General features: G+C 35.1%; 1 protein-coding gene across 5 annotated transcripts in view; it reads right to left on the bottom strand.

The window, feature by feature from the left end:
- The window catches only part of LOC113108296 (histone deacetylase 4-like), a 201,100-nt gene that overhangs the window by 175,886 nt on the left and 11,861 nt on the right, over positions 1 to 13,353 (bottom strand). For all 5 annotated transcript variants that reach the window (XM_026271246.1, XM_026271245.1, XM_026271250.1 and 2 more), the window contains exon 2: positions 10,235 to 10,512. In XM_026271246.1, coding sequence (XP_026127031.1) covers positions 10,235 to 10,256 — 22 coding nt within the window. In that variant the 5' untranslated portion in view covers positions 10,257 to 10,512. The remainder of the gene's footprint in view (positions 1 to 10,234; positions 10,513 to 13,353) is intronic.

Raw genomic sequence — 13,353 nt, 5'->3', positions numbered from 1 at the left:
GGAATGTGATAAAGCCTTAATATGAAGAAATGACAAGCATGCCATCAATGGATGAAGCTTTAAGTGTCTATTCATAATAACGTCATATCACATTTTGAAAAACTCATAAATGATTTAGAAACTTCCCTTTTGGCAAAGCGGAGCCTGGAGCATTTCTTCAATTCAATACAAAGGCAGAACGTGGGTATATTTCACCCTGAATTGGATTAGCCGAATTGGATATTATGGAAAACGTAGAACTGAGACAATGACAGCGTATAAATCTCATTACTCTCTCATCATTTCTTTTGTTCTGAGGAGGTTTTGTTTAAACTAGTCCTCCCCTCTCGGGCTTCCGCCAGCACATCTATTTTTATACAGTGGCGAATTTTCCAGAGCACTTGTTCGGTAATAACAATGGCATTTTGGTGACCTAACAACACAAATTCTACACTTCACAGACCACATACCAATATTCACACTGATTTACCCACAAAACCCCCTGAAAATCACCTCCTGATTACAGTTTTACGCAAGTAACACAGGCCACTGCACACTTTAAACAAACACACTGGCCTCCAATATCACTGATTGGGTAATTAACTTCCTCTAAAGCCCTGACTCTGGCTCTGGAAGACATTGTTTAGGACTTTTCAGTTTTAATATTCTGAAAAACACAACAAAGAAAAGTTACAATTCTAAACATAAAGGTTCTTCACTGGCTTCCATTAAAAACCTATTAACATCCATGGAAACTTTCCACTGCACAAAAGGTTCTTTATAGTGGAAAAGGGTACTTTATATTATTAAAATGCTCTCAAAGCTAAGGAAAGATTAAACTGTTCAGTGAAAGATTCTTTAGAAAATCAAAAAGTGTTTATTTTATTATTAGTATTATTATTCTATGGTAGCCCTGGAGGGGGAAAAATAAGAAATATTTTAGATTGTCATGTTACTAATCAAATAAGCAAATTAGTGACACTGATCATCTGAAATACAGCACAACACAACAAATTAGACATGTTTTTAATTCCAACTTTTCAGTTCAATTGGTATACAGATATTTACTGAAATACAAAATTAAAGCAATTTCAGTTGTCTCGAATCTTAAGGCATCATTGTATCTTTTTATATAATATTTATAAAATAATGAAATAAATAATCAAAAACTAAATTTTGTGGGCAAATTTTATGAAAACTATCAAAAACAAGTGTAAATTTTGCACTACAATTTAAAGAAATATTATAAATAATTTCTGACATTTTCTATATTAGAAATATTAGAAAATGTGGCCTATTGTTACAAGCATTTTTTTTTGGGGGGGGGGGGGGGGTAATTTAGGTTTACATTTTTATGCAATTATGAACCAATTCTCATTGAATTTTACCCATTTTATAAAAAAGAAAAAGAATTTTTTTTTTTTAAATCTCATATCATATCATATCATTGAGAAAGAAGATCATTTCAAAACTCATACTTAAAACACATTACTGTAATGACATTTTGGATGTAAAATGTTCTAACTTGTCATGCAAATGTTACAATACAAAAGAAAATCTGGTGAGATACAGTTCTGGTGAAATTGCTGCACTTAAGAACATCATATCGCACTTGTGTCATTTTTGGGAAGAGCATTTCTTCGAAAAAATAATGAAATCTAACAGTCCTCAGGATAAATGTGATGCTGAACGCTACCCACAAACTTGTCATGAATTATTCAAAACCATCTGCTACTGAACTGGAGCTGAAAAAGGATCGAGGGATATTTTGGGTTTCAGTGCATCTGTGCGTGCAAAAGAGTCTAATTCCCTTTTCTTCAAGATCCTTCTGCATGAATGTACTGTAGGATTCACCTCGGCAAGCTTTACCTCTCCAAAAGGAAAGGAATGTAGGAGTGCAGGGCTCTCGGTAGGTTAGCTACAAGTAGTGAGCTCCAAATCAACATGTGAAAGGCTAAAAATATTAGAAACCTACAACAGAAAATGTTTTCCACTGTCTTTTACGTGTACTTATGTAAGAACTAGGCAAAATAGCTAACAAAAAGAACCATATTTCAATCAGGCATCCACTGTACCATTTAACAAAATAATTACTAAAACATTTAAATGCAACACAAAGGCGATTTTGAGTGTTGATTTAAAGTATTCAGAATCTTAAATTGAAACTGGACACATTCAAAAACATTTGTAATGTCATTTCTGCTATAGAAATTCAAGATGCTAATAAAACACAATGCTCTCTCTTAATCAGAAGAAACTGAGACATTCGTTTAATGACACATTCTTTTTAAATATTTTTAAAAGTCTCTTATTTTCACCAATGATGCATTTATTTGACACAAAAATAAATAAAGTAATAATATTAAATATTATTACAATTTAAAATGACTTGTCTATTTTCATAAATTTTAAAATGTAATTTATTCCTGAATTTTCAGCATCATTCCTCCAGTCTTCAGTGTCACATGTTCCTTCAAAAATAATTCTAATATGATGATTTGCTGCTCAAGAAAAATTTATTATTATTATTACCAAAGTTGAAAGCAGTTGTACTGTTTGATATTTTTTGTTGAAACACGAAGATTATCTGAAGAATAAAAAGATCAAAGCATTACAATTATCTTTACTTCTGATCACATTTGATCAATTAAATTATTTTCTAATGAAAAAAAAAGTATCTATTTAAAAAATAATAATCTTTTATCTTTGGTAATGCAGATATTTAATTAAAAAAAATCACATTAAAATCAAAACAATATTAATATCCCGTGCACACCGCAATCAGTCAATCAACATTTGAATCTGAATATGAGATCAGAGACCCATACATCAGCTACAACAGTTCAAACATCTATTTGACTAAAAACTTGTTTCGATTAGCAACCAAAAGTGCAGAAGAGACCACACCAATAACAAACCCTTCTCTGTATTTAACTTGGATCTGGAAAGAAAACAAGTCAAAAAAGGCTAGCTGAAGTCACTGGGTTTGAATTAAAGAAATTTACCCTCATTTGTATGAGATGAGGACAACTCTTAGACTCACAAACCCTCTAGACCTGCGGCTAGATCTCCGCTAATAAAATGTGGGTGTTAAATAAACTGTGCTAGCTCCTCAAAGGGCCTGTAGAGCCATTACTAGTGCTGGCCGGGCTTCAGTCACAGCCGGGCCTGTCTCTGTGTTTATGTTCGAAGTAGGAGAGTTGCCTTCATGACGATTTATTGACGCAAGATCCCCACAGTTCAGCCTGCCAGAAATTAATCACGGGGCTTGTTAAGGCTTGTGAGCGTGATCTCCCCACAACCTGAGCCAGGAGACTTAGGAAACCTACTTGTGAGATCGACACAACGGAACAAAACTACCACCCAAGATCGAGAATATACGACCCGTCATCCTTCAACACCAAATAACACTTCCTCCTGCTGGAAAAGAATTGAGCTTCATGACAGAAATGAACTTTCATGTTCCTTCATGGGCATGTGACGTGGCAGACATTCTCGTTTCGGAGGAAAAAGGCCCTGAGAAACCTGATAAAAATAGTTTTGGTGATGAAAGACCACTCCTATATCATTCACTTTCCAATAAACAGAAGTTCCCAGAGCATGGGATCCCTTCATGAGAAGCGGTGATGTAACGTAAAAACAAGCTTCACATGAAATCCGATTCATAAACAGGGGAGATTATTATTTAAAGATCTGAAGAGGGAAAAACTCTCTGCAAACCTCAAGGTATGACGCAAAACTACAACTGAACAAACATGAAAATGAAAACAACTTGCATAATGCAGTTGCTCTGATCTAAACTGCAATTGCACAACCACACTTAAGATGCATTATATTTGGCCAGTTTAGAGGAAGTATTGTGTAAAAAAAGAAATTTATTTTTATTTCAGCATGTATATAATTGTTACACCTATATGAATGAATGCATGTCAAATTTTTATATGGTTCACAAAATAATTCTACGACAATAAAACTAAATTGGTTTTTGTTCTCGTTTTTTCTTTGCAATTTTTGATTGATATATTTATTGATTGATTTATTTGATCAAATATTGTTTCTGACAACCTATATGCATTACCGGTATCAATTGTTTTAGAAATGCTTTTAATTATTTAATTACCTAATTTATTTAAGGTCCATCTACATAAATAAACGTAAAATATTGTATACATACATACGTACAAATATACACACACATATATACCGCCAATTCAGTCTGGCTAATATATATATATATATATATATATATAATTATATATATATAATTATATATAATATATATATATATATATATATATATATATTATTTATTTATTTATTTATTTATTTATTTATTTATTTATTAAATACAAGTTGTGTGTATTCAGTTTGGTTATTAAACACAACAGTAACGGACTAGTAAATGTAAAAAAAAATTTATAATAATAATTCAATATTGGTTTATCTCTAATACATACAAAAAACAACTTATAAACAGAACTACATGTCTGCTTCTTTTAACGACATTCAAATTACAACACACAGTCATGACCTTTTGGCAACATGGCAATTTTATCTTATTCCCAACAACTAAACTCCTATAGTACAAGGTTATTTAATGAACGGACACACAGACTGGAAGTCATGGAGACATAGTTTGGGTTTTATGGTGGAAAGAAAAATTCCCTGAAAACCTGCCCTCTGAATGCCGAGAAGGAGATAATTGCACATAATGAGACACAAAAAGCACTCAAATATCATGATTAAACTCTGTGAAACAGGATAGCTGTTCCAGCACAAATTGGTTTAATAGTTCAAACAAATGACCGCGGGATTAGACCAAATGCAGCTACACAACAAAATGTCAACTCAAAATTAAAAGAAAAAAGACCATAGCAACAGCAAAAACAATTTTACCCACCACTTTATTATTGCACATAATGTGGTAATTTTTGTAGGCCAGTAAATAAACCCTATGACAAGCATACCGTCAGGCCAGTGGAATCCAAAATGGTAGGAATTAGTGATGCCACATAAAACTTTCAAGAAAAACATGAATCTATCACTGTACCGTGTACTCACATTTTACAAAAAACACATTATGATTCACATTTCAACCATCTAAATCTGTCCTCCCCTCATAAACAGCAGAACATTTTCTACCTTCTCGTTTTAAATATCAAACTTGCAAGCAGAGGCAAAACAGCAACAAAAAAGAAAAGAAAAAAGTATGAGTAATGGATGTTAACAAGCAGGGATTTCCATCAATCCAAATCAATTTAATCAATCTGCCAGCAGATTCCAAATGTTTGTACACTATTGCTTAATAGATTTCTTTTAAATGAATGTTTTTATTCAACAAAGACACAAAAGTTAAGATAAATTTAGAATGTTACAAAAGATTTCCATGTAAAAAAACATGCATTTCTTTTGCACTTTTTCTTCATCAAACAATCCTGAAAAAAAAAGCAGCACAACCGTTTTAAACACTGATAATAATAATAAATATCTCTTAAGCAGCAAATCAGCATATTAGAATGATTTCTGAAGGATCGTGTGACTCTGAAGACTGGAGTAATGCTGAAGATTCAGCTTTGCATAACAGAATAAATTACATATTAAAATATATAATTTTTTTTATAATATTACTCTTTTTACTTTATTTTTAATAATAAAAAAATGAAGTCTTGGTCAGGCTCAGCATAAAAATTACCATAGAGTGAAAAGCTCATCTAACCTGTCAGGCAAAGTGACCAATTGGAATCAGATCCAGAGGCTGAAATTTAACAAGAGCAGCATCAGCAACGACGTCTCTATGTGTTATGTACTGAAACTGTATATATTTGCTTAGCGGTTTTGGAAAATGACAAAGTTCCACTTCATGTCTTTTTCTTTTTTTCTTTTTTTTAAGCTGTACATGTGGAAAGTGCAGTTTGATGACAACATCGCATGTTGTTTACTTGATGTGCTTACGCGCCGATAGCTAAGTTAACAACACAGAGATATCTGAAGCAGTTTTACTCACCGCATGCGGATCCAACACACGATCGTGACCCTTTTTCGTTGGGACTGCATTATCCTTAAGAAATAAACTATGTGCAAATCCGTCGTCAAACTGGGCCTTGTTTGTAAAACAAGCATCTTCGAAATGCAGGGAACAAACACAAACACTTGCACAACTCCGTTGATGCTCTTTAAAAATAAACTCCGTCCACTGATCCCTTAATGCTGTTTCTCTTTTGGTAATCTGTGCAGGGTTGTCTTGCCCTGGCAACCAAAAACACACTTCTTTTGTGACTTTTCGCGACGCTCTCGCTCTGATCAGTGAATGTCTGTTGTGCTCTCAGTGCTGTGTTATACGGGAGCGCGCGCTCTTCCGGCAGAAGTGCCTCAGGACTCATATAAGGAAATTCCGCTCCATCTAACGTCACACAGACCCATACTCGAAAAAAACTTTCCGAAACTTGTGACAAACCGGAAGAGTTTTTTTTGGAACAAAAATACTCCTTCAAACGTACAACTTAATTTTTGAAACTTTGTCCATGTTTAGCATGGGAATCCAACTCTTTAACAGTGTAAAAAACTCAGTATGCATGAAATAGCGTTTTGGAATTATTTGGTTTTGGAATGGAATTGAAAGGATTTTTTTTCTCAGTTGAGGCTTTAACCTCCAATTAAGGTCCAATCATGATGAGATGATTGTGAGTTATAACTTCTTAATATCTATCCTCATACTCTGTTTTCAGGGTTTCAAAGTGGTACCCTATAATAATCGTTTTGGGTTCCCCAAAGAACCCTTCAGTGAACAATATTTCAAAGAACCATTTTAATAATCTGAAGAACCTTTTTTCAATATTAAGAAATTTTTGTACAAAGGTTCCATGGACATTAAAGGTTCTTTATGGAACCATAGGTGCAAACCTTTTCGTTTTTTAGAGGGTATAACGCATAAGCAGACTGAATAAGGAGCAGGCTAAAAACAGTGGCAGGCTGCGATTACTGGCATCTGCATCTGGGTCGGTGCACTGGCATCTGCATCTGGATCAAGTTGCGTTCCCCACCTACCTGCCCTGGGGCTAACACACCATTAGTGCCAGTTGTTTGGAGCAGTAAAGCCTACAGACTAGCAGTCCTGACGTCAGCCTGGTGGCTAAACTGGGCAGCCCATGCAACTGTGTACACACAAAAAGTACAAAAATGGGCTCCAACACCTAGAAACGCAACAGAATGGAACAAGCTGATATTCCCGAAGGAAGTCTGAACTTTGATACAGCCGGATCAAAAACATGTTTGCCAATCCAGAAGGTCTGGAGAGACATGAAAGCACATAAAGCCGTCCACCTTCAAATGCACTGAGGGCCAATGAGATCGCTGAGCCTCAGGCAAAAGCTTCTGAGGTACTGAAATAAATACGAGACCAGGGATGAGCCCAGAGCGCTAGAGCGATATTCATCGTCACTGGCAAATCAGCCTGATGCTCTTCATGTGACTTCTGGGACGAGGACGGCAAGCTGACAATCAAACAGTTGCTTTTGATGGCAAAAGCTCCTGGACAGAGCGCAAGTGTTCACAAATGGTATGGAATGGGATAGCTGGGAGAAAAAGGTTGAGTGGAAAAATAATGCATTGCTGCACCAAATGTGTGATGAGTCCTGAATGTACTAGAGAAAATTCACTGTAAAAGGTGATTACGAAAATTACTGTTACAAAAAGTTTGAGAGCATATGCAAAAAAAACTAAAGTAAAATTTCTGTAAAAGATTAGGGGCCCTATTTTAACAATCTAAGCACATGGTCTAAAACACACGGCCCAGGTGCACTTAGGGTGTGTCTGAATCCACGTTGGCTAGTTAAACGACGGAAAAAATTGTTGGTGCGCCTGGCGCATGGTCTAAAAGAGTTGTCCCTATTCTCTTAATGAGTAATGCACGTGTTTTGGGGATAACGTAATAAACCAATCAGTGTCTCATCTCCCGTTCCCTTAAAGAGCCAGAGATGAAACGCAGCTCCTCGTGCACAAGCAAATAGGTAGCCTAATTCTGATTCATGCAATGACTATTCATTATGACATGTAGGCATTTTTATATTCATGTAGCCTACACGATAATTAACATTGTAATCCTTGATTTTTCAATATTTGGCATGTTTGTGTGCTGCTGCGAGTCCCTGTGTGTGAGTAATAAGAGTGTACGTGCATTGTGGACCCACCTATAGGTGTAAATTCCTAACATGCTCTTTAAATAAATGAATTCTTTTTTTACATTTTGGATTAAAATGGAAACTTATCGCCATTTTATTGTCCACCTCAACAAACCACATGATTTTATATATGTTATGGCTTTCAGTGCCACTAACACTGTGCTTCACAGACCCATTTTGCTTTTAATACCACCAAGTGTTTCTCTGCGCAGATGTGAAGGTGATCTTGAGAAGAAAGTTCACATTGAGGCACACTGGGTAATGTCAACAGATGCTGAAGGAATGTGACGTAGAAGAAAATGCAGGGAGTGAGAGTGAGAGAGAGAGAGAGAGAGAGAGAGATCAGCGAATGGCCTCTTCTGATGAGAAACACGGGATTAGACAGATGCTGGCGATCCCAGGCTGAAATTGCTCTTTCGGACCCAAAGCGGATTAGCGGACGGTATGTGTGGCCTCCAAATCTCCAATCCAGCTCAGAGAGTACAAAACCATTACATCAAGCCTAGATTAGCAAAACAGACCACCAAAAATGAAATCTTGCTCCCTCCGAGAAGATCAGGAGTGAGATGATTGGCTAATGAGTGTTGTTTCTGTGATCTACTTACGCAGAGCAAAATGCTGCTGTCAACATCATTACATAAAACATTCATATTTAGATGAAAGCATGTCAATATTCCCAGTAAATATTTCATTATGTTCATGCATAACCTAAAAAATTTCCAGCATCCTTACTCCAGTCTTCAGTGTCACATGATCCTTCAAATAGCATTCTGGTTTGCTGCTCAAGAAACATTTAATATTAGCATAGATGTTGAAAACAGTTGTGCTATTGATATTTGTTAATCTTTGTAACATTATAAATATCCTTTCTGTCACTTTGATCAATTGAATGCATCTTTTTTGAAAAAAAAATAATAATTCAATATTTAAATTAGTTCTGTCAATCGTTTAATCGCGATTAACAGCATGCAAAATAAATGTTTTTGTTTACATAATATATGTATGTGTGCTGTGTATATTTATTATGTACATATAAATACACACACAAAAATACGTTGTTTATATATTTCTTATATTTATTTATAACATAAATTATATGAATAGAAATATAGACATGTACAATACAACAAGCTGCCAAGCTGTGCAAAACATGCACAAAATATGATAATTATTTTAGCGAAGCATGTCTTTTTTTTATATATATATAATATGGTCATGAAAACGTAACTTTCTCTTTACATTAACTTTATGTTTACGTAAGTAAGACTGCACGGTAACTTCAATGATAGGAGGTACCCATTCATACCATATGGCCATAATTAAGTGTTTATAATTTAGTGTATTATGACTCATGAATGTAAATCTTTAGTGTGGTTTAATCACAATGCCATCACCATAATTTTATAAAAGCAGTAAGCCAGCTCTATCACAGTGATTTTACCACAGCTAAGGTGGATTTAGGCCATAACAGCACTTGCTCATGGTAAAATCCCTATAACTGAACACTCATGGTTCATTGCTTTACTAACCCAACGGCTGCTCACAGAATGAAGCCGTATGACTATTAAGTGCTCATCTGTCTAGCGGATAATTCGATGAAAAGACAGCATATGAAACACTATGACCTTTTCCTCTGTGAACAAAAATGGGAAAATATAATAAGAAAGAGGGAAGAGGAAAGATAAAGGAAGAGAGGGAGGCAGGCAAAAGCAGCACAGCTTACAATTTTTTCCAAGAATAATCAAACTCCTCCTCGAGCTGACAGTTGGACAAGATGGCCTTGGTAGAGTCGAGGGGACAGATATTTGAGTGTGAATCAAAAAGCTGCTCAAAAGCCTTCTCTGGCATCTCAAGGCTGATTCTCAACCCTCTATCAGACGCTATTCCTGCAGCAGAGAAACACTATCCTCCTTTACCGAGAGAAACAGGTTTGTAATAGCACAGATCTGGATCACAAAAGGTTTATTTACAGACAGACGTAACTGAAACCAGAGTGGAGCTGATTCTACAGTGTTTATCTTGTTCAGAGAGGGGTAACACAAGATGCAAAGCACTGAAGGGCCATGGAGAGGTCTTACCTGGGCGGCTGTTGTAACTCATTGTGGCTACGGTGGCGGCTTTCTCTGAAGTGACTGACTTGATAATAAGAGGAGTGTGTCCTGGCAGGTGAGGATGTGAGAAACACCTCACGGCTCCTCTGGGGCTTGTTGGCCGGTCACCATCCACTGTTGAATGGGAAGACGAGTCAAAAGAGACACGAGACAGGAAAGAAAGGACAATCTCAGAAGCTCATAGCGCCCCCTCTGGCCGAAGTCCAACTCTGTGTGTCGGTTCCTCTTCGCTCGATGAGAATGAACTGTCAAAAGAGCAAAAAAAAAAAAAAAAAAAAACACGACATTACACAACAGCTATAATTAATGCTGTCTATCTTGAACTGAAGTACAGCCTCTCAAATGAGCAATCTGGAGCACTCTATATATAAAAAGCACATTAGAAGACTCAACTAGCCTTTGATTTGAATAAACTTCAACGTTAGCATGTTGCCAAACAATACACTCAATACTCTAAGTGTAAACATGCATAGCATACACAAATATTGGGTAAAATATGTGTTGTGACTTAACAAAACTAATGAAAAAAAATTAAAACACAAATTAGAAATGTTTCTTTGGCAACTAACAAAAAAAAACTTAACACTGAAGTATTAAAATTATTAAAACTGAAACTAATAAATAATTATAGATAATTATAATAATAATAATAATATTATTTTATATATATATATATATATATATATATATATATATATATATATATATATATATATATATATATATATATATATATATACACACACACATATATATAGCCAAACAATAAGAAACTTACTTAACTTTAGTTAAAGCTAAATTTAAAGTGCAAAACTGAAAAAAAAGATAATTTAAAGTACAAATACTATAATATTATATAAATACTATAATACACTTTGAATATCCCATTTTATTTTATTAATTTTTTATAAGTATCATATTGACTGAACTTAAATCCTTATGTCGAAGGTGAATGATTTTTAAAACACTCCATATTCCATCAAAATTTTATATATGTTCACCAGCTTGAATGAATTTTTTGGTTGTAATGCATTTTTCGATTGGCTTCTGTGTTAAACATGCGATGCCTTAGCATTTGGTCAGCTAGAATGCCTTACAACGTTCACTAAGTAGGCAGCACACTAGGTTTTGTATCAGAGCCAAATCTGAAGTGCACATCACTCAAGTGGGCTTTTCCTGGTCAATATACATACGTGACAAAGGCCAGAGCAGAAGGATGCCATGACACATTTTTGACATGCCATGGGACGGGTGTAAACCACCCTTTACCAATCTGTCACGATGACACATTTCCTCCCAGCCTGCCATATTTGCTGTCACAAAGCTCAACAGAACTGACAATAACCATCACATGTCAAGCAGTAACGCAGCTCGCCCCACAATAAGTGTGTGTACATTTCTCCTTATGTCCACCTGGAACAAAGGAACCTGTCTGTCAGAATAACAACAGTATCTAGAGCAGTCTAGCACACAGCAGGACATCACAGCTTAGCCATGTTATGTAACCATAAACATCAGCTGTTCCAAGAGGAATGAGGCCTAGACTAAAGGAAAATCACTCAGTCTGTGAGGGTGGGTTTACTCCAACACCATGTTTCTGACAAGTAGGACCGGGTAATGCTAATAGGGATGGGAATCTGAGAGAATTTCCCATTTCAGGACTTTAACCATTCATTATAACAATTATTTTAGATTTTTTTTTTTTTTAAGAGGAAATCCCATCTCACTATAACTGGGCCCAACTATACACTAAAGAAAACACACATGGCTAACAGTAACAGTTCCCAGGTTCATACTGAGTTGCACGGGATGACAATAATGACTTATTTTAATGAAAAAAAGAGCTAAAAAACAAAAACTGTGGGTGAATAAATTTTAGACTGATTCATCACTCATCAGTCATTTTGACTAGTTCATTAAACAGTCTTTTATTTTGAATCAGACTGCAATTGAAGTGTAGGACACAATGCACACACAAAGACAAAGCTCTGGGTGCATTTACAATCTTAGTTTGGTTCTCTTGGTCCAGACCAAAAATGAAAATTATACTGGTATAAGTAGTTTTTAGGATTATTCGATGAATAGAGAAAAGGAATAGAGAGTTCAAAAGAACAACATCTGTTTCAAACAGAAATCTTTTGTATGGATTTGTTGCCATTATTGTTACTAATGTCTTTACTGTTTTGATGCATTTCATGCATCCTTACAAAATAAAATGATCAATTTATCATAAAAAACAGTAGAGTAATGAACAGTAGAGTATGCAACAAAACAAAACAAAAAAAATCCTGGATTGGTTTAGTTATAACTTGGCATTAATTAGGGAGTCAGGCAGTTTGAATGAGAGTTTGAAAAGTACAGAATTATATAGTCAGACAAAAAGGAAAGTAAGAGTTAGCTCAGGGTTTAAATTAGGGATGTCAACGATTAATCGATGATCGATTAATTGTCGATAAGAGATGCAATCGATTAAGGCTATCGATGGTCGGTTAACCGATACAATGTTGGGCCGCGCGGCTCATGCGCACTCAACACGTGCGAGCGGCTGTGAGTGACGGTGACGATATATAAAAGCATCATCATTCATTCACAATGTACAAATTAAGCTTTTAATGTGATTTAAACTTTAAAGTACATTAAAATAGAAACAACATAAAAGTTCTTCAACATTAAATGCAATAGAAATGTAGTTACTAATCATTTCATCAGATAACTGTTTTATATCGTGCGCTTTGCAGGGCTGCGGGACACAGTGACAGGACAGGTAGTCTATTCATTCCTACAACTTGTTAATTCATTCCTTATTAATGTGGCAATTGTCCATGTTTCATTAATTTTGTTCCCTAAATAACCCATGATTTAAGTGAAATAAGGGAACAAATTAATAAATCGAACGAATTCTTAATTCATGAAATCTTTAATTTCCCTTCCCATGTTTACCACAGTAAGAGATGCGAAAACAGTTATTAAAAGCGAAAGATAATAAAATAAACCTGGGAAATTAGAGGGTTAGACTATGAAGATTTAGGAAAAGAAACAATGCCTAAATATAATGAATTTGTGGAAATTCGTGACCAACCGGCAAA

Source organism: Carassius auratus, chromosome 9 (assembly GCF_003368295.1).
Source record: "Carassius auratus strain Wakin chromosome 9, ASM336829v1, whole genome shotgun sequence".
Classification (NCBI taxonomy): Eukaryota; Metazoa; Chordata; class Actinopteri; order Cypriniformes; family Cyprinidae; genus Carassius; species Carassius auratus.
Note: the sequence above shows the minus strand (reverse complement) of the source record. Positions and strands in the feature narration are given on the sequence as shown.